This window comes from Chelmon rostratus, chromosome 13 (genome assembly GCF_017976325.1).
Source record: "Chelmon rostratus isolate fCheRos1 chromosome 13, fCheRos1.pri, whole genome shotgun sequence".
Lineage (NCBI taxonomy): Eukaryota > Metazoa > Chordata > Actinopteri > Chaetodontiformes > Chaetodontidae > Chelmon > Chelmon rostratus.
Genome location: NC_055670.1, coordinates 15,126,936 through 15,148,453, shown reverse-complemented (window position 1 = coordinate 15,148,453; position 21,518 = coordinate 15,126,936). Strand labels below are relative to the sequence as shown.

The following is a 21,518-nucleotide window of genomic DNA, read 5'->3' as shown; positions in this document are numbered from 1 at the left end:
ACAGTCAAAGATGCAAACACAGAGCCTGTATACATGCACAGACCTGGCTTATTATTAGATGTGCTGCAACACACAAGCACCTCACTGTTTTAAGGCACAGGTGTTCCCTGTCCCAGGTAGGCTAAAGCAGTATTTTCTCTTTAAACGACCTAATGAAACAATTTTTGAGCAAAGGCCTGAAGCACTCAAGGAGACGGGACTTTAATCTTATCTTATCTTATCTTAATTTCACTCCAGCAATACTGTCAGTGCCTCTAAATTGGTCATGGTCAAACTTGGGTGTCAAGCAATCAGGGATCTGGCTGCGCAGTCCCATTAATGGTCGGACAAGCAATGCAAGACAGAGAGAAAAATAAATTAATTATGACAAGTAGTTTTTGACACATAAACACACAAAGTTACATATATATTAAATACACATTTGGATGGTTTTAATGTTTTTAATATTGTGTTATATTATGTAATATTTCTGTTAATTACTTGTAATTTTGTATCAAAATTGTCTTTAATGCCAATACAGCCTTTGAATCGAGGGAGGGAAAGAGAAAGAGGTTGCAAAGTGTGCTTGACTGTTACATATTTGTGTTTGTTTTTTTCCCACTGGTGACATGGAGGGCCAAATGCCTTGCCAAGTTCATTAATGAGTAGCTGTTTATTTCATGGTCAGCCACACTACGGCACACACACTCGCTTACACAGTAGTGCTGTGTGGGCACTCAATTCACTGACCCCTGGACAGTATAAACACATTGGCTTAGCTGGCTCCCTGGAGACGACATCTGACCAGACTTCCATTGTAGTGATTTATCCCCTCTGCTCGTACACACCTCCCACTATTGACCAGCAGAAGAACTTTCCCTCCATCTGTCCGTCCTTGTTGTAGTCAGGCTGACATTCATTCATGTTTTGAAATAAGAGCTGTGCAGCAGAGATAGTGTCTCAGTGTGCTTCTGATGGCTGTTCAGAAGGGTTGCTGCTGAGTCTGGTTTCCTGTACTTGCCACTGGTATGTTAATTTGGTGAATTTGAAATTAGGCAGAACACTTCCCTGAAGATGATCTTATAAATTTCTTTGCCATTTTATCATTAACTGATCTTTTTACTTGTTCAAAATTAATGATAATTTGAAGAGTCACAATTATTTGCTTGACTGTTGTCAATCTAATAATGGGAAGGATGAAACTTTTTTCATATCCGTTTTTCATTATAATTGTATCAATTCAACCTGTCAGCCATATTGTATTTCCACTAGGGTGTCAGACCTGTACTTATGTGCCTTTATTTATGCCCCCCTCCCCTCCAATCCAGCTACTGGAGCCTGTTTGCCACCAACTGTTCGAGCTGTACCGGAGCTCTGAAGACCGCCTGCGCCGCTTCACCCTGCAGTTCCTGCCTGAGCTGGTGTGGGTATACCTACGTGTCACGGCCAGCAGAGATCGTCAGAGCAATGGATGCATCGAGGCCCTTCTCCTGGGCATCTATAACCTGGTGGGTGTCAGCCCTCGTGGGTGTAATGTGAGATATATATGCATGTGTCATTTTGCTTCCCCAATTCAAAGTATCCATTTGGTCACAGAGAGAGAAGACAAAAAGCAGAGCAACGGATCGGTTACGAATAAGAAAATCATTATTTTCCCAACTATTCCGATGGGTAGTTGTTCTTTACATGGCTTGTGTGTGCAGATGTGTGCTGCAGTGATTAGAGAAACAGTGCAAACATCATGTAGAAGGAGTGTCCTTTAGAGAAACTCTGAATCCCCACTACAGCTTGAGGGATGTTGCCCTGTAACTGACCCTGACAGAGAATCGCACCATTGTTCTCACCAACACTGTGCAAATTCCTGCAGTTGAACTTAACTCTTCAAACACATGCTGTCATAATTGGCTAACCAGGATGGTGTGGCAGTTATATCACCACATCACTGTCAGTTGACAAAGAAGGCCTTGTCATGTCCTCACCTCTCTCCAGAACTCATTCCACATTAGAGAGCCTTACTTTTCTTAGGAACACGGAAACAGCCGTGTAGATGACTATGAATGGGTTTGTGTCTGGGCTTTCAAACTTGTAATGTGGAAAACACCAAAAATCGTTGGTTATCTTTTAGAGCTAATTCAGGTGGCGCATTCATGAGGGTGTAAGTCTGTTGACGTTAAAGACAATCTGCAGAGAAAATCCTGGTTAATGGATAGACCCAGGATAGATTGCATCCCCAGGAAACACCCTCGGGGAAATGGGCTAAAAGCTAGAGACATCAATAGAAAGAGCTCCATGTCAGCCAGCACGGCTAAAGGTATATCCATGCATAATTTATTCCTCTGTGTCTATACCACCACACACACACACACACACACACACACACACACACACACACACACACACACACACACACACTCCATGCTCATGGACCTCTCGCCTATGGTCCCTGATGACTGAGCTCTGATAAACAGCTTTGCTCTCAGCAGTCCCATCAGATATTCAGAGATATACTGTGAGCCAGTGAAGGGCAGGACAAGGCCTGACCCAACAGTACACGCAGGGAGAACAGGAGATGAAAGGGATAATGGTACTTTTTGGTACCACATTCCAGAATGTAGATTATGGGAGCTTGGACGGGTGGACGGATAAGCTTGTGTTGGTTGTTTTCTTTGCATTGGTTTGCTTGCAGTCGCCCCACGCAGCCAGAAAATTAAACTGTGAGCCCTTTGATCGGCACATGTGGGGGGGAAAAAACAACTGCAAGGCACATTTATCCACATTAAATGATTTAGCAAAAATAATAATAGTTTCACATCTGCCATCAGTTACACAGATAAAACTGAGAAACATCATACACTCAAAACACAATTGCTTCTGTGTCTTTCAATCAGTTAACAGTGTCTGCTATGCCCAGTTGCTGTGATAACTCTTACACAGTACTTCAGTCCTCATCAGGTGCAAATAATTGTCTTACAGAAAAAAAAGGAATAACAAGTGCTTTCTAACGAATGAAAAAATGCCCAGCTCAACGTCTCTGTTATTGTACTTCATTATCATTTGTGGCTGGTGCAGATAATCAGGCATTACTTTTAGAAATGGCATCATTTTCAGGGACGCATTAATCTTTGTGTTGCGTATCACAGTGTGAAATTGGAATTGAGTGGCTGGACGGTCCTGGCAGTGACATCTGCTCTGTCAGAGTCAATAACATGTGGCAGCTGAATGGTCTTACACTGGCTCAACAGCGTGAGGGACAGAGGACTGTGCAGCAGTTATTAATCGCACGCGGCTAAATGCTCTCCCCAGTCCACAGAGAAGGGCTAAACTGGGTTAAATTATGGAGATAGAAGTCTGAATTAATTTACTGACCCAGATTTTCTGTCTCTTCTTCTCTCTGTTTGGTTTTGCAGGAGATCGTGGATAAAGATGGCAACAGCAGGCTCCTGTCCTTCACAATCCCGTCTCTGTCCAAACCATCGATATATCACGAGGTGGGGCTCCTGTCTGTCCTATCAATCAATGTTTTGAAGGCAGTGTACTCTACTATTTACTTTCACTCCTCCTGCCCTTGCCTTTATGTCTGGTGCTGCTTCCATCTCCTTCTCTTTATCTCTGGCTCCTTCTCATTGTCTGTTGGAGCATTAGAAAGACTTCCTATATTTAAGTGGCTGTTCAGAAGATTCCACCTCCCCACTGTCCATTTTTATTAACTGAACCTGCAGGGCTTATCCATCTATGCCAAGAGCTTCACTTTGAATGTCTTTGAGGAAAGATTGGCAGATTTATTGCGCCCCCTCTCTGTGACGGCCGGCTTTTGCCACCACCCTCTCTGCGGGAGCCACTTTCTTATTCAGTGTTTTCCACATGTCTAAACTGTGAAGATATTTGGAATGTTCCGGCAGGCCTTCAAGGAAGAACAACTCGGCAATAAATCCTTTCCAGTTTGCGCAAACTTTTTTGTTTGTGTTGAACTTTTTTATTTTAAAAAAATGAGCTTTTCTGTTCATTCCTCCTCTACTCTGCCTTAGTCTCTCTGTGTCTGAGTTTGTGCAGCCCCCCAACTTCTGACCTGACTGCTAAAACAGAGCACAGCATTGACTATTGTGTGAGCTGGAATTCATTAGAAAGGTGTTTAACAGGACATGCTGACCTAGGACCATTTACTGAGGGCAGAAACAAGCCATTAGCCAGTTTTTTAGGCTTTTTTTTCTTCTGCTACCCAAAGCAGAGCAAAGCAACCACAGTGTATCATCATACACTATGACAGTGTGTGTATGTATGTGTGTGTGTGTGTGTGTGTGTCATTGAGACTACAGTGTGCAGCATGTGCTGAGGGCGATTTATCGCTGTAATTACAAGCTTGAGAGGCTCTTTCCTCCATGCTGAGAGAATGAAGAAAGCATGGAGGCGTGGTGGGCTTGGGTGTGGTGGGGGGGGTGTGCGTGCGTGCGTGCGTGCGTGCGTGCGTGCGAATCACAACAAGCTTTGTAGGCTGTAGTACGGCGTGCACGTGGCCTTATCCCCAGGCCTCCAGCATTAGCATAAACTCCAGCCTCTCTTTTTGAATTAATCCGCCCTCCCCTCCGTCTCTGCTCAGAATCACCTAAGATACTTAGGACAAAATATCAATTCAGTTTAGTGGTGACTTTTGTTCTGCACACCATCAGAATGAAGTGGCCTTGTCATTTCTCACTTGGACAAAAATTTTGATTCCAGTGACTCTTTGCTTCGCTTTTCTAGTCATCACCCGTGCCACTTCTTCTTACTGTTATACTCATGAAAGAAAAAGAATATCTAAGATTAATTTCCTGATCACGACGTGTCCGTTTGTCCTGGATTGACTTAATACTGGACAAAAGGTGCAAGTACAGAATACTTGACATACCTGTTGCCAATAATGATACAATCACAAATCGAAAAAGAAACCGCCATGTCTTTTAATAAAAAAGCAAAGCAAATAGCATTGCAAATGAAATGCTGATTAACCAGATGAAGACCTGCTCCAGGATCTGTACAGTCGTCACTGAGCCCCCCCCCCAGGGAAACATACAGTATCACTATGACAAAGGTGACGTCACTGACAAATACATTTATTTGTAGTTGAGGAGGGCAGTTGGTGAGATGTCTGCAGGTTTTTCCCCCGCAAAGTTGTTTAGCCTTTGAGATCCTGACAAATCTCATCTCATGATGAGTTTAGTTAGTAGATGACAGCCTTAAGAGTACCTGACTCATTAAAGCTAAGTCGCTGGATGTGTGGACTAACACCTTGACTTTGAGTTGACTGAGACTTTGGCAGGGGTCCAATGGTAATAAAATGTGTGCAGTAATCACAGCAGTTTCCCATCTGAGCACACCAAAGGCGCCAGTTTGTCAGTCAACAACTTGAAGGGCACCGCAGCTTGTTCGCAGCATCATCACTGCAATTTACTAACACGGTGTGAAAGCAACAAGTGTTTAATGAACTGTGTTTTTCTTTTGTGCGCCTGTAGCCTTCTAGCCTGGGATCCATGGCATTGACAGAGGGGGCCCTCTGTCAACATGACCTGATCAGAGTGGTGTACAGCGGCCTCCACCCTCAGAGAGAGACCTTCACAGCCCAGAACAGGTACCACTGTGACTCCACCAGCTGTTAACAGAGAGGGAATCATTTGAGGTGCAGTACAGAGATTAAATGGTAGCAGTTTAGAGACATTTTGCTGAGTCTGGCATCCCGACTCTGACAGAATGAGTTACCAGAGGAGTGAAACTCTTTTGTTGCTTTTTGGATGCAGAGAAATGGCAGTGCAGTAGGTTGTTCAGCTTCGCTAAACACAGGTAGCATCGGCACACCGAATCCCACTTTAGCCCTTTGGATGTCAGTCTCATTTATTTATTTTTTACGACAAAATAGCATCCCACATCTCATCCTTCCCCCGTAAGATGAAAAAGACCTTTTAAGATGATCAGAGCGTAACCCCTCGACTCTCATTCAGCCTCTTCTGGCCAGACTCAGCAGGCCTGAAAGCTTTTTTGGCTCTTACATTTTCTCTGCTGCTGTGGATGAATGATAATCTTAGCATAGTAATGAAGCATGCTGGAGTGCTGCCAGAAAATGGTCTGCTGCTGCACCAAAATGAGCAGACTTGCAATTTGTACATGCGTTTATTAGCAGTGAGACATGCGCAGAGACAGGCACGCATCTGAACTATCAGAGCTGATAATGTAAGGGCAGCACAGATAAGACTGGTCACGCTGTGTGTTGTCCAGAGCAGTGCGGCCCTCTGCCACGGTGATCACAAAGTATCGTAAATTTACTGAATGGTTCCAGCAGGGCCAGGCCTCGTAGCTTATCTGTGGCCTGAGATAGTGTTTATGAGAAAAAGGCCCAAAGCTCCTGAGAGGTGCCGGCTCACTCCAACTGATGATATACAGCCAGGCCATTTACCTCCCCCCTGCGCACAGAGTCAGTTATGGCTCTTACACCCGAAGTCCTCCTCCTGGTTGTCCTCCATCAACACGCTCACACACACACACACACACACTGCCAAAACACACATGCACCAAATCAGGATGCGCAATATTGAGATATCTGAAAAGTGATCATTTCAAGTGGATAATTTTGTTTTGCTCTCATTTCAGTACCACCATTTATGTTTTCACCATAATCACCAGTGGTATCTATGATACTGTAACATTAAAAAAAATCACTGTACTCTAGCATCTGCAGTCTGACAGAGATGATCACAGATCACTTCGACTCTAATGTAATATTTATTTTGGGTTTACATTTTTAAACATCTTTGTGCTTGCAGTTTCTTGACAGCACCTTAATCTGCTGACAGTTACACTGACGCGTCAAGTGAGCTAGTATTTCACATTTAAACAGAAATGGTGTGTAAAGGATTTTAAAAAGGCAAATTTTGGACTTGTAATTATTTCTTAATTTAGTTAATTTAAAGTCAAGATACTTGTGCTCAAAAAGAGGATTCATTCTCAGTGAAGAACCTTGGACCCCTAATCTGCCTCTATACATGCCAAAGAGCAGTGATTCCTAACACGTCTCTGGGGGTCATCAGGTGGATACCTCCCTTCAACGGTGTTCCGCCTACTTAGTCCCACTACACCTCCAGGAGGCTAGGTGGTGAACTCCAGCGTCCCAGAGTCACCCCCCCTAGTGCCAGTTCACACTGCTCCTACACAATCCAAACAGCACTGCCACGTTCAACTGACGCAGGCCTGTTTAGGAGATGCTCCCGGTAGTGGCCAGTACCGATGCTACCATTTAGCTAATGCTAATGCTAATGCTAACCGCTAAGAAGAGCAGAAGAAGACAATATAGTTCCGATGCTACCATTTAGCTAATGCTAAACGCTAACCGCTACCTGCTAAGAGGAACAGAAGAAAACAATAAAGCTAGATTCACCTATACTGTTAATGTCTTGTTAGCTGCTACAATGCTACCACAGGCCTAGATGCCACATGTAACTGCCAATTGCCATACTACCATCATCTACCCCTAATTATTTATTATTATTATTTATTATTTTATCATTTTATATATTTATTTATTTAGTGTTTGATTAACAAAGGTTCCTGGCTATAATTCTCTGAAGATGATTGATGATAATTCCAATTGGGGATAATTCCAATTTTAGGCCTGCAGAGCTGCCCAGTTGCGTTTTTCTACTTAATGATTGCTAAACATTTTACCAGTGAACCATCTAAACTGCAGCCTCTCACAGTCTGCGTTTGGCCTGACATGTGTGTGTTGAGAGTTTAAGGGCGATTACTGCAGTATATTAGGCTCTGCATCTGCATACAATACAGTAGCTCACAAAGCTGCTTGGGCAAGCAGTTTGAACAGCAGACTATTTTACAGTTCAGAGTGAATAAATTGCTTGAGCAACTCTGCATAATTGTCGACAGTGAAAGTGTCACAGAAAAATGGACACAATGTTGAATAAAAATGGACGAGCTAAAATTAATCTTCACTGTTTTGTGGTTGCAGGTTTGAAGTGCTGTGTTTCCTCATGCTCTGCTACAACTCTGCTGTGGTCTACATGCCCCTATCGTCCTATCAGTCAGTCTGCAGAATGAGCTCACGGTGAGAAAAACATGTGTGAAAAGCATCTTCTGTTCTGTCCATTCTGTACCCAATTAGTGACTGCCCTCTCCTCTTCTACCTCCAATACTTGCACTCCTGAATCTAGCATTAAATCGCCTCCTCTGCCCTGTAGCCATACACTGACCTCAAAGCTGACGGTCCTTTTTGCAGGAGGATTTGATAAGTCTGATTTCATTAGAGCTCAGTCAGACAGGTGTAGACAATACCTGTCTGAGTCTGTCTGTCTTGGAAACATGGAGATGCCCTGGAGTTTGGAGAAAGGATCAATGTGGAATTCACAATATGAGGCTCTGTAGAGGAGCCGCCACCTAGTGTTTGTTCCACCGCGGCATGCAGACTATTCAGGATATTAAGACTTCCCTACTGTGACTGAGCAGACAGACAACGCCTGAAGCAAGCTCAGCCTAGAAAGACGGCAAACTGTGACTGTGAAGATTTCCGAGAACAATGCACACTCTTTGAGTTTAACCTCACTGCGTAGACCCCAAACACCTTGTCATCTAACCTTGCCTGACCTTCATAAGTGGGAAGTATTTGAAATTTTGTTCCCTTTGCTGACGTCTGATGTGTTTTCTCTTTGTGTATTTTAGCCAGGAAGTGTCTGATATTCCCCTTTGTTGATATCCCCATCTGATCTGTGCAGCAGTTTGAGGGAACTTGTGATTTAAACTGTGGAACATCTCTCAACCGTTGTCTTCTTTTTCCCTCTTTTACCACCTCTCTTTGTTGTTGCCTGACGCTGCATGACTTTAGTCACCTCCCTCATATCACTGTGTATGTGTGTCTTCCCTGCTCAGGTTGTGTGTATGTGGCTTCCCCCGGCAACAGCAGAAGCTTTGGCGGGAACCGTGCAACCGTGTGCTGCTGGACCCTGAGTTCATGGTGCAGATGCTGACTGCTGTCTATCACGCCATGTAGGTATCTTAAAAACTGTTTGTGAACAATATTAAGTCCGTTACCTCTGTTTTTATCTCGACCAACTCCTGAGGGAAACGCACACACATACGCACACACATATGTGTACAGACAAGGTATAGTGACAGTAATAGTATAAAATAAAACCTAAAAATGGCCATAGAACATGTATATAAACTGTATCAAAATAAAATGTGACACATCATCAACTCCCAATGTCCCTTCTGGACCTCAGCTATGTTGTTTGTAGTTGTCTATTATTTTTAATATGCCATATATTCTGCCAAGAGCACATTTAATATAGATTTTACATGTGGAAAATGTGCATTTCACAATCTGTCCACCACTACAGAAGGCATATGACGTCACAGGCTTTACAATTGTGTGTAAGAGCCTTAATCTCTAATTAGTAATATTTGAGATCAGTCAACATCTGGCTCTGTAGCTGCTCCACTGTGTTCACCACCTGAATGTGAACTGTGTCTGTCTACCACGTGGAGCTGAGCTGTGGGTGTTTTTAGAGCTGTTTCAGCTGCAGAAAAACAGCAGCCTGCTGCAGCCCAAAACGAAGCTGTCAGAGCGAACCAAAACGGTAAAAAGTTGCTTAACTACGAGCTGAAGCCGAGTGGAGCCGCAGGTCCAAGTGATAATTTAATGCAGTATGTTCATAACTACAAGCGACCCCTTTCACACTGTCATTTCAATCACTGTTATCATGAAATAATCAATTATAGCTGCTTTAAGTGGCTGTCGTCCATGCTATATCATATCACATCTGTGTTGAAAGATCAATGAGCCATTCAGTTATAGATATCAGGTAATTGGCAGGAAGGTAATCCCATGTGTGTTCCTGACCTTAACAGATATCATCATGTTCAGAGTTCCTTTATGAGCTACATAAGACGGTGTTTCTCATTTCTGTTGTTGTGCCTCTGTGGGACATCACTAATGAGGGCAGTCTCTTTTCCAGTTTGCAGTGATCTACTGCAGAAAATCTCCCAACAGCATATGCTAGCGCTCTACCAAGGACAGAAGCTTCCCACTGTACAGACTGATTACATCAGCAGTGCATTGTGGGAGCAGGTGATTTCATCCCCTACGAGGACAGTCGTTGTAAAGCTGATTACGTCTCTTTGATGATAGCTCGTCCTCCAAGATGGATCCCCTGATACGGCAGCGACTGGAAATCGCCACTGCTAAAGACAGTGCAGCGAGGGGAGAATGAGTATGCATTCTGCATCATCAGCCCTGTGAGGCTGCACAGCAGCAATCAGGAGATTGGAGCAGTCGGTGCCGCTGGAAAAAAACCCCAGCCTGTGTGTGTATGTGTGTAAGAATAATAGCCTTTTTAGTAATCCCTACCATAGGTCACCTCAGTGCCTCAGTGCCTGAGCTCTCACATTCACCCTTGGCCCAGGCAGGCGCACGTGAAGGGCAGATAAACACGAATCTACAGCTCCACACATGCAGACGGACATTGGCACTCGTCGAGGACACTCTGGGATTTAGGTTAATATGTCCACTAATGCAATACCCCATGAGAGGGAAGAGAGAGGGCGAGACATTTAGCGATATCAGAATAAATATACACAGCTCTTTTTTTTTCCTCTTTATCGGCTCTGAAATGTATTCTGGACTGATTTTCCAGCCTTCACGACATCAGAGGATCCATTTTTACCTGCCCATTCATACCAGTCTTTTCATCTTGAGTCGAAAGGGAAACCCACGTGTCCATCCCTTGCTGCTGTTGCACATGCAGGACCGGATCAAAGAGAATATGTTCATTTATCGTGGCTGTTCCTTTAATCCCTCTTGATTGTATATGGGGTTGTGGCATCATCTAATGCAAAGACATCCCTCATCTTTAGCAAAGAGCCGGGTCATAAACCCAAAAATGTCCCTTTACCAGCACACGCATTCATCCTTGTTTCACCCCTGTCTCCGTGTTCAGTGCTCATGCTCTCCAGGTGCTTTTGGAAGCTGTTCCCTAAATCGCTACAACACCAGAGGTCACCCAGTCTGCACTTCTGTCTGACTCCTAATGAAGCAGCATGTTGGCTGCTAATGCGATCAGATTTTAAGCCTTTAAAACATGATCTCACAATGAGTGCTCCAATGGAAGTTTGAAAGTTGTATATGCTAACATCATTCATCTGCTATCAGAACTAAGGACAATGCTTGCAATTATTGAAGTATTTTTATATAACTAATAATAACAAATGTATAGTGACACTTTATATCAAGGTACACTTATTCACCATTAAGTACTTGCTCGCATGCATATCATTAGTCATTACAAAGCACTTATTAGTGCCTTATTCTACATGGCTGTATTCTACAACTACGAGGCCTTTAACTGAGAGTTTTCCCTCAATAACTTCCCAATTACTGCTTATTGATGGTAAGTAAGGAAGATGTACATGGATTCCAATCTCATTAATCTATCCCTAACCCTTGATAACCCTAACCACTAGAATAAGGCATTAACAAGTGCTTATAATGACTAATATGTATGCTAATCAGCAAAGAGTCAAAGGTGAATATGTTGACTTTAATATATAGTGCTGCCGAATTTGTGTGTTCCTCTTAAAGCCTTTGTGTGGTTTTAAGAAAAAAGGTAGATCAGGTTTACGGGAATAGTGTGACATAAAGGTATAATGACTCTTGGCTATGTGTCTAACGTCTCTTTTCCTCCCTCACTGTAGTTGCAGGCATTACTAAACAACTAATATTAGTCCAGGAGGATGTGACTCAGACATCAAGGCATCTCGTCAGACCCTCCTATTTACTCAAATAGGCTCACAATGTGACGTTATTAAATGCCGACGTGCGTGCATTTGTGTTTTGTGCTGTGATGTGCAGATACAATGGAGAGTGGGAGATGGGACGGGAAGCTCTGGAGGACATTCTGTACAGAGCCCAGCTGGAGCTTTACTCCCAGCCTCTCCTGGTAAGACCAACAGCACCGTGTGTATGGAGTTAGTCACGCACAGTTCAACTCAAGTCAAATAAAAGCACTTGTGAGCTGCCATGTTTTCCACAAATCAGCACAGGCTCTCCAAACACTTTAAAATCAGCGATTGTGGTCGAATTGACCTCATAATCAGGCTTTAAATCTCGCAAAATCATTTTACTGCTTATTGATCTGTGTGTGTGTCATCTCCAGCTGGGGAACGCCATGAAGAACTCGCTGCCAGACAGCGCTCCCGATGAGCCGCGGGGGCGCAAGGTGCTGCAGGTGGAGGTGACGCCCACCATTAGCCGCATCTCCATCTCAGCCATCACCACCGCCTCCATACGACGCCACCGCTGGAAGAGAGAGGGTAAGACTGGAAAACAGGGAAGCCTGCCGTCATGGCTTCAGCACACAGCGAGCGAACCAGACCTCAGTGCAGGACAGGTCTCAGTCGACGTGACAGCGCAGTAGATTCATCATAATTTTTTTATTTTTTTTAATCGACCTCATTATTAATCTAGCACAGGGTAGGATGGACAAGAAAGCTTTGCAAGAAAAGCACCAGTGTTCACTTGTGATTTAAGCTGTAAACTTACCAGCTGCTACTTTTTTTTTTTCGATCTGTGAAAGGCCACAAGAGGGAACTGATCGGTGAGACTTTTCTGTTTGTTTAGCAGTGAGACGGAAATCTGTGTAAACCAGTCACACCATTAGCATCGTCCAAATGGTGTTTCACGTCAGTTACTGTTTCTAATATTGGTCATATAGTCTCTGTGTTGCAGTGCTTGTGCCACTCGCTACTCCTTTCTGTTGATTTTTTCTTTTGCTCGTCTTCGTCTATTGCCCGTGTGCTGTGCTTTGTATCGCCAGTTAAATTGAAGGTTTGCGGTTTAAGAGAAACTCACAACAAAATGGTGCCTGTAGATTCTACTGACTCCATTTTACCCGGTAGATGGGCGATAAATGAGGCAGTTCATTTTTAAATATCATTGTGTTCCTGTTTTTCTGTAGTCTACAAAAGAATTAACAGGCAGCTGTTAGGCCTGCTGTGCCCGTGATGGATGAGGCCCGACTCAGTTGGGGCTGGTCGCCACTAAAGAAACACGTTTCCCCGTCTGTGTTGTTGACTCCCAGATTGTTTTGACTACTCAACCGATGCAGAGTTGAGCCTCATCGTCAATCCTCCTAGCCTCGCCCAGCACCACCAACAACACCGCCACACTCCCTGGGACCCCGCAGCCAATGAGGAGAGAGGAGGGCGGCCTCACAGCCACCACAGCAGCAGCAGCAGCAGCATCATTCCCCCCATCACATTTGAGGGTAGGGGACAGGGGCGGTCACTCAGTGCAGGGAGGGCCTCAGGAGGAGGGGCCCCTTCGATCCGTATCTTCCCCACCCTCCTCCTCCTCATCCTCCTGCCTCTCCTCAGCTTGAGAGGGTTAACTCTGCAGTTGCCATTGTGGCTGCCTCTTCACTTCCCCAGAGTATACTAACTCATCCAGTCTATAAGACCCTCAGCCAACAACCCCTCTACTACCAGACCACTGCTTTTTGTCACCTCATTCAAGAGTGGAAGAGTCGCCTATTCTGGGTTTGAAGGAAGTGCGGCTAGTGGCCATATTGCATGGGCCGTGTCATCATGTCATATCCTCTCTTTTTCCTCATCATGCCTCCAACGTACTTTAGACTGCCGCCCTTGTCACTCACTGAGCATGTTCAGTGCCCGGCCTGCAGCTTGACCTTTTACTCTGGGCTTTCTCAGCTCTCCATGTCTGACAATTGGTTTTATACAGTAGATTGATTTTTTTCTGTCGTTTTAACAGGAAAAATACATCAGTTTTAACAAAACTGGCACAGAGTACCCGACATCTTGTTCCTAAGCTGCCCCTTGCGGTGTTTGACACCACCGCAAGTTTAGGGTCACTCGGGCCAGCAGTGCCCATCTGCTGCCGCTATTCTGCAGGAAGAGGCCTTCCATTTTGTTTTTCAGAGCAGCCGCTTTATTGTATGCTAATTTTGTGTTCTGCCATGTTACAATTCTTTTCCTCAGCTCAGTGAGTGGGAATGAGCCCTTCATCATGCATGCGCACGCTACGGCAAACCTGTGCTAAAACATGAAAGCCTGGAACACTTAACATGTCAAATGACGAGGCCAAGTGAGCAGACTGATTATTGTCAAGTGAAACAAATCCAATACGTTGATCAGCAAAGGCTATTCCGCTGCCAGGACCTATCATACGGCCCATTTTGTCTTGTTGAATGTGTGTCCATTTCCATGCTTGGTTGCTACATGTTTCGAAATCTTAAAACGCCGCTCAGATCTTTTGACGTGACTGAAGATCAGCTCATTCCCTGGCTTGGCAGTGTTCGTCTGAGTGCCATCCCGTCTTCTTCCCATGATCTGTCATGAAACTCAGTGCAGCTGTGGCAGAAGAACTCTTAAAGTTGTTTCATTAGACAGAAATCTACCACCTAGTTAAAGAGAGAAGTTATTTTAAAACAGAATGAGTGTCTGTGTACAATTACTGGACATTCTGTGGCAGAAACAAACACACTTCCTTTTGTTTGGAGCTGCATTGCAGCAATATTGGAAATTACCGTACCAGTAGTTCTGCATGTTGAAGCCACTTCACTACAATTTGCATTCACTCAGCAACACGAAAGTCTTCTATGGTATACCACACTTTTTGTAATTGATTTCCTTCCTTGTAGGAAGACATTAATTTCCATTCATTTCACTTGACAGTGAAAATGACCGTAACACAAAGTTTGCGTGAGCAACAGTAGCTTCTCAAGTAGTGAATATTTTACAGTTCTCTTTTTTTGTTCTGTCATTGAGAAAAGGGACAGTCTTAAGAACTCCTACTGTTGCTGTGTAAATCAGCTGCTGCACATGTTATTAATTTAATCTAAATTTTTAACAGAAATGACAAACGCACACCGTCAATAGTGTTTTTAGCAATGTAGTCACGATAATAAACGTATTTAACTTTTATACTACTTTTATCCTCTCCCTACATGTGCACAGTGTTTGTGTATCCCTGCATCAAACGCACCTGCTTTGTGTAACATCGCTCTCAGGTCCAAATATCTTTTCCTCCCTTTGTTTTATATCACAAAACTCACATTATCCTTTTCACATGGACCATATTTCCCAGAAACACACCTTGTGTACTTATGCAATGATTTTCAACAGTCAGGTCTAAAATCAGAGTGTCCTTGAATGCATCATCTAGGAGGAATTTTTAAAATGGTCCCTGCTCCACAGCTGAAGTAGCATACTGAAATGACTGGAAATCAATAGCAAGCATATAAATGTACTGCACAAACAAACATGAGCAAATTGAAGTCCAAAGGCTAAAACATGCAAGAACATGGTACGATCCTTTAATTTCATCCGTGTTTATGAAGCTGTGACGAACTTTAAGCTCTTCATTTGGGATTGGGTTGGCTTGTGATGGCTTGCAGACCGGCCCACTGAGCCTCGCGGGCTGTCAGCTCGAACTGGCGTGCTGTTGATCTGATGAGGTGTGCGGACTCGCCTCAGTGCTCTCCACAGATTGGCAGGCTCGTCTCCGCCAGGCCAGCCACGTGACCCGCTGCGGGAGAAACGAGGGATGGGCAGGAGAGCATGTGTCTTCTCCTCATGTTATGTGCATGTCAGTCCAGACCTTTTCTTCTCGGTTCCTCCATTTCTTTTCTGGTGCTGCCTGTGGTTCCCTGTCCACCAATTTTGCTTGTCCCAGCGATGCATGACAGAGACAGACGGCTGATCCTCTGTCTCTTCTCTTTAACAGGCCTTACCCTGCATACCGTATGTCAGTAACATGCTTTTTCTAACCCGATTTATCATCTTTTTCCCTTTCAGCTTTCAAACAATGAGTTCATTGACGGATTAGTAACTGCTTTATTGTTCATATTTTTTCATGTCAATGTTGTGCCTGTTTGAATTCTACCAAATTATCACCGGATGCTAATTGATAAAGTTTAATATATTTTGAATATGACCTATTTTGCTTAACGAATTCGGCTGTCTAATCAGGCAGGTTATTGAACTCAGCTCTTTCCTAAACAAACAGCTCGTCAGATTTTAGTCGATCTGAATTACATCAGATGATCAAAGCTCAAGGTCATTGTGTACCATACCGCATTGTACCTCTGTTCGATGCATAATGAGTGAGCTAATGAAGCAGAACGGTCTGTTGAATGTTAGCGCGGGCCTGTTTGAAGGCTACTTATTTAATCTGCTAATGTATTCTGCAATATTTATAAACTCTTTAAAGATTCTTAATGTTATTGCTCAGATTAAGTTTTTCACAGGCCTGTTCACACCACTGTTAACAAGAGGCTCTTCTCTGGATTATGGTGATATTTTGTCTGAATTTTGGTACTTCACAGTCTGATTTAACTTAATTTGTCAACATAACCTCAGCCCTCATCTGACCTTGCTCTCTTTCCTGTTTGTCTATCATGCTTTTTTTCTCTGTATGTTCGTGCATGTTCATGTTCAGATGCTGATGGTATGAGCGGCGGGGAAGATTCCTTCAACGTCAACGACCCTGACGAGGGTTTCTCCTCCGGGGCGTCTAACAGCAGCCAGCCCAGCGGAACCAAGACGGGCGGCAGCATGGGGCCGAGGGGCGGCAGCCTGAACAGCAGCAGCAGCAGCATCAAGAAGGCCATCACGGCCCGGCTGTCTCGGGACAAAGAGAGAGAGCGGGAGAAAGAGAGGGAGCGAGAGAGGGAGGCGGTTTTGTCGGTGGATCACCAGACCCCTGTGAGGAAGCATCACCAGAGGCAGCAGTCGCCTCCAGCCAGCATTAACTTGGATGCCATCCAGCTGAGCCCCATAAAGAAGCACCTGAGCTTCCCTGCGGGGCCCACGCTGGTGCGGACTGGCAGCACCTCCTCCAGCAAGTCCTTTGACTGCATGAATTTCAACCTGAACGGAGGTGATGACGAGCGAGAGGAGGCGGCGGGGGGCTCGGACAAGGAAGGAGGGCTTCCGGCAGGTGGCTCCCACCGCCACTCCACCATTAGCTTGAAAGAGGAGCACCTCATCAGGCCAGAGGACGCCCAGGACCTCCTGTCTCCTGGAGCTCCTCTCACCAAGCAGTCCCGCTCCCCCAGCTTCAACATGCAGATCATATCACAGGTCTAATGTGCAGTGCAGGGCATGGTAGAGACACACACACACACACACACACACACACACACACGCACACGCACACGCACACACACACACATACACACAAAACACCTGCTCATAACACACACTCATGCAGTTTTCCTCTGCAACTCTTTACAGCCCTACTTTGACAACTTCTGTCTACCTATCTATGTTGTGTGTGTGCGTATGTGTGTGTGTTTGTGTGTGTGTCTAATTCAAGATCTCAAGAGTTGTGTGTCCACCCTTTTAACATCCATTAAACTTCAAATTGTGACCTGCAGTCGCTGCTGGTGGGTTTAGCGTGTCTGGAAATGCAGCAACGAGAAAAGAGGTTAACGACGACTGCCCACTGTTGTGAAAGAGTCCAGCATGTCAGCGCATCCTCCCGTCTGACCGGGCCGAGCATCCCACAGAGAAACTCTCCTCAGAGGGAGCAAACACGGAGAGAAAACTCGTAAGGATGCCACGCTAGCTGTAGGAGGATAATATGACATTTCAGATTTTTTGAGTTCCTGACTGAATCAGTCAAAAAAATGAATCAGCAATAACACTTACCAGTCGCTCGTGTGGAGAAGAGTGGGGTCTCTTCATTCCTTCCCTTTCATTCCCGGGCTCACGTGCAATCGTTTCTTCCTTGTTAACTGTTTTTAATTAGGCATAAATGGTTTTATGAGTAAAATTTCTTTCTTTTTTTTTTAATCACAGTCCAAAGAAGGTAGCATTTGTTTTTCTTCACTTGTTTGATTTGGCAGAAATCACTCAGACTTGAAGTGATTCTCTAGTTTTGACCTTCATTTTATTCTCATTTGATCCGTAAAATCAGACTTTTAAGATTGTTGTAAAACCAAACTGGAATGTGGTAAGGGTTTTGTCTTGCCCCAAGCTTTTAACTGGATGAATCGGAAGAATTCACTAATGTGCAGCTACAAGAGGAAGGAATTCATCTTGTGACTTGATTTAAAATCTAAAGCTGAATCTCGTGGAAGAACGGGATTAAAACAGTGCAGGTTTGGGTCTGAAGCTAAAAGGCAATGACTGTATTTTATATTGGATTGTTATTAAGGTTCAAACCATTTAATGGGTCCTTCCATCTGAAAGCGCTTGTTGGTGTGTGTTTGTTTGGCTCGTGTGTGGTGTTCTTTCTGAGCCGGTGAATTACTGCCCTCTGGAGGTTTGTACTAGTCACTGCGCATCAGCAGTCACCATGACGATTGTGTCTCCTGTTTTGTGCTCTGATTGGATGCTCATGAAACATTTTGTTCTACCTCATTGTGTGTTCACCTGCCACTCAGACGCCTGTCTCCCAATCAGACGCAGGATTTTAAAAGACCCCATTTGGTTTGAAACTGGAGCGCTTGACTAGTTGTGGGGGGGGGATTAAAATAGTGTGGACCAAAATGGTTTCACACAGCAACTGTAATGACACAGTAAAATCTGTGTGTGTGTGTTCATGTGAGGAGTTATGACATTTCACTTCAATCGCATCATGCACAAAACCTAGCTGCAAAACAAGAACACGACTGTCTTCAGGTTTTCGTATTTTCTGTTCTATATCAGACAACCACATTTGGGATTAACAAGATTATTTGGATTCCCTAGAAATGTCCTGCTAATCTTTTTTTTTTTTTTTTTTTATGTAATGATTTTTGAAGTGCAATTTTTTTAATCCTCATGTGCATGGAGTTGGATCTTCTCTGCTGTTAAATGCCTGCATCTGCGCACAGTGCTAGCTAGCCTTCTGTAGTGCTCCCTGCCCAGGCTGAGTGATATGAACACGGCGTGCTTGTCTGCATGTTTAGTGCCCTGCAAAGCACTGCTGTTTCAGATGCGTGAAACGGCCAGCGAGCCAAACCCAAGTCTCGTCCTTGTCTTTGCCAGATGTGCCAATACACATCCTCTCCTTAAGGAAATCTTTCTTTTTGCTTGGGTGTCTTAAATTAAAATGCCTATTTTTTTCTGTTTACTGGTCTTACTTTAACCGAGAAAAAGGGATGTTTGGACATACGGCTCAACGTGCCCTTAGATGCAGCTTCACCTATTTTTTGCCATGAATTTTCTTTTCACTCATCACAGGTGTGTGCGTCACGCCGTACTTTCACGATCATCGCTAAGCTTTGCTGTTCACATGTAAAAGCAGTATATTATGCGTCTGTGTACTGTAGATGTCTGCTGTTGTATTGCATTTTCCGCGTCTTTGCTCACGTGCTTGTTTAAAACGAGGATGAATGATAAATGTATATAAAAGCCAGCTCAGTCTGCAGTGAAAATCCCACACACTCACGCTCCCACTGTGCTGGAAACCTCCACAGCTGCTGCTCCTGCTCCCGAGTGAGTCCTGCGTGCGCTTTAGCCTTAAACATTTCAGGCCAAAAAGCCTCGTTCCGTCGGCTCTTTGGCCCTCACGTGCTCCTCCTCTTCCTCCTCCTGCTGGACTTGACTGTGGAAGAAGAAGAGAGGAGTGCAGCGACAGTTCACACTCTCACCTGGTCTGTCTGCTGTCATCCCCGTGCTGTGTGGCTCACGACGAGCCGGGTTCCCATTTGCTGTACTTTGCTGTGAGTTGAGTGGCACCTTTTTGCTGTTTTAAAACTGGTGACGTGTTCATGTCATTAATATGAGTGCCCCTGACCAAGGTTACCAGCAGCCATGTTGGTACTGTATGTTGACTTAGAGTAACCGATAGACAAATATCCCTCAGTGTCTGGTGTTATTTGCATGTGACCAGGGCGGGAAATGAACACCAGCCAGTGAATGCTGATGAAACTTGACTGGGGCTGGAACCTGCCATCCATTGTGGGAGAATAATGAGCCCAGAAATCCCCATAAGGTCCACTTACATTTCAAAAAGAAGTCTAATTTTAGTGAAAAAATGTGAAATTAGTGCTTGGTCAGCCACTGTTGCTGGTGGACAAAGTTCATTTCCTGTCCTGCATGTGATAACTGTGGGCTTTTGTTTTCATACAGTATAATGCACTTTAATCCATCCACCTCTCTCCTCAAGATAGTTATTGAAATGATATATATAGATGTGCAAACGTGTATACACTCAATGCAGGGTTTTAGTCTCTTTAAAGTAGTGCTTCTATGTGATGTCACATCCAACACAATGCTATTTTTGTTAAAGTCTAAGGGTACAGCTATTTACTATATTTTCATTTCAAAACCAAAAAAAAAAAAAGTTATGGAGTCTGGAAGGTCTCAGGAGCTTATCAAAAAGCCACATTTTAAAAATGGCAGCACCAAAATTTCTGTTCTTGAAGTCAGAATTGATTCTATGCAACATTTTTCCCCCTTTTTTCTTTTTGGTGTACCGGCTTTCATTGATCCCTGCTGGGTGGGATGGGGCAGATGCATTTAAGCTGATTTTTTTTTTAAAGGTGCAAGGCCTCAACAGTGTCCCCATTCAGTGGTTCTGTTTATACACCCTGTTGTGGTGCTGCAGAGCGAAGGACCCCTCTCACGTGGGTGAAATGAGAGGACCATCCATTCGTCGTCCGACTGCCCTCACAGACAGAAAGCCACACCTGGACTTTCGGTGCATGTTTGAGCCCTTCTGTCAGTTTGCTGCTCTGTGGCTCAAAGACGTCAGTTGGTGTATGAAATACAGATTATCAATAATGAATCTCATCTAGATGCTTCGAGGGAAGCTGCTGGACCATGTGATAACACTGTACTGTTGATGTTGTATAAATGGAGAGAAAGACTTATTTTAAATCTTGTAAATAAAAAATGTACAAAGGTGAAAGCGAGATAAATCTAAAAAACTGAAGACCAGTCTGAGATGTAGAGAGAAATTAATCTGTATATTGTTGAATAAATATTGTGCCGTAAGGGATACCAGTGTCTGTCTGCTTTGTATGTGTAAGTGGTTCAATATGACACTGCTCATAGTCTCTCATCACCATAGAACTGCGCTCAGTTGATAAATAAGCTCAGTTAACAAAGATCTGCGGCTCAGTTTTTTAATACACTCTTATTTTTCCATGTGACCAATCACCATGGTGACGTATTGGTTTGATTAAAAAGGGTAGAGACTAAAAAAAAAATCAATAACAAACAGTAGAGCCAATTTTTCCTGCTCTCCTGAAAAAAAAAGACCTTGAAGCTGCAGATGGTGCAATAAATGTTGATTGTCAGTTACTGAACACCTGCCAGGTGTTCAGTAACTGACAATCCAGGTGTCACCAGGTGTCACCTGTCATTGTGATTTCATTAGAGATGTGGGATTTTGATTATTTTCAATTATTCTCATAATTAGAGCCAATTAGTGCTAAAATTATATTTCGAGCATAACTTTGTCTTGTCTGGTTCCAGCTTCTCAAATGTGAGGGTTTTTGCTTCTTTGCCCAACGAGATCATAAACTGAATATCTTTGGATTTTTGACTGTTGATCAAAC

The 21,518-nt window shown here is 44.0% G+C and overlaps 1 protein-coding gene across 4 annotated transcripts in view; it reads left to right on the top strand.

The window, feature by feature from the left end:
- LOC121616033 (protein FAM126B-like) overlaps positions 1-20,352 on the top strand; it is a 44,196-nt gene extending 23,844 nt beyond the window's left edge. The window contains exons 5-13 of one of the 4 annotated variants that reach the window (XM_041950624.1): positions 1,308-1,487; positions 3,387-3,467; positions 5,466-5,581; positions 7,964-8,059; positions 8,878-8,994; positions 11,858-11,945; positions 12,162-12,318; positions 16,463-17,136; positions 17,175-20,352. In XM_041950624.1, coding sequence (XP_041806558.1) covers positions 1,308-1,487; positions 3,387-3,467; positions 5,466-5,581; positions 7,964-8,059; positions 8,878-8,994; positions 11,858-11,945; positions 12,162-12,318; positions 16,463-17,112 — 1,485 coding nt within the window. In that variant the 3' untranslated portion in view covers positions 17,113-17,136; positions 17,175-20,352. Of the gene's footprint in view, positions 1-1,307; positions 1,488-3,386; positions 3,468-5,465; positions 5,582-7,963; positions 8,060-8,877; positions 8,995-11,857; positions 11,946-12,161; positions 12,319-13,085; positions 13,272-16,462 lie in introns of all 4 variants that reach the window. The other 3 variants (XM_041950626.1, XM_041950627.1, XM_041950623.1) reach the window with 3 other exon arrangements.
- The last annotated feature ends 1,166 nt before the right edge of the window (positions 20,353-21,518 follow it).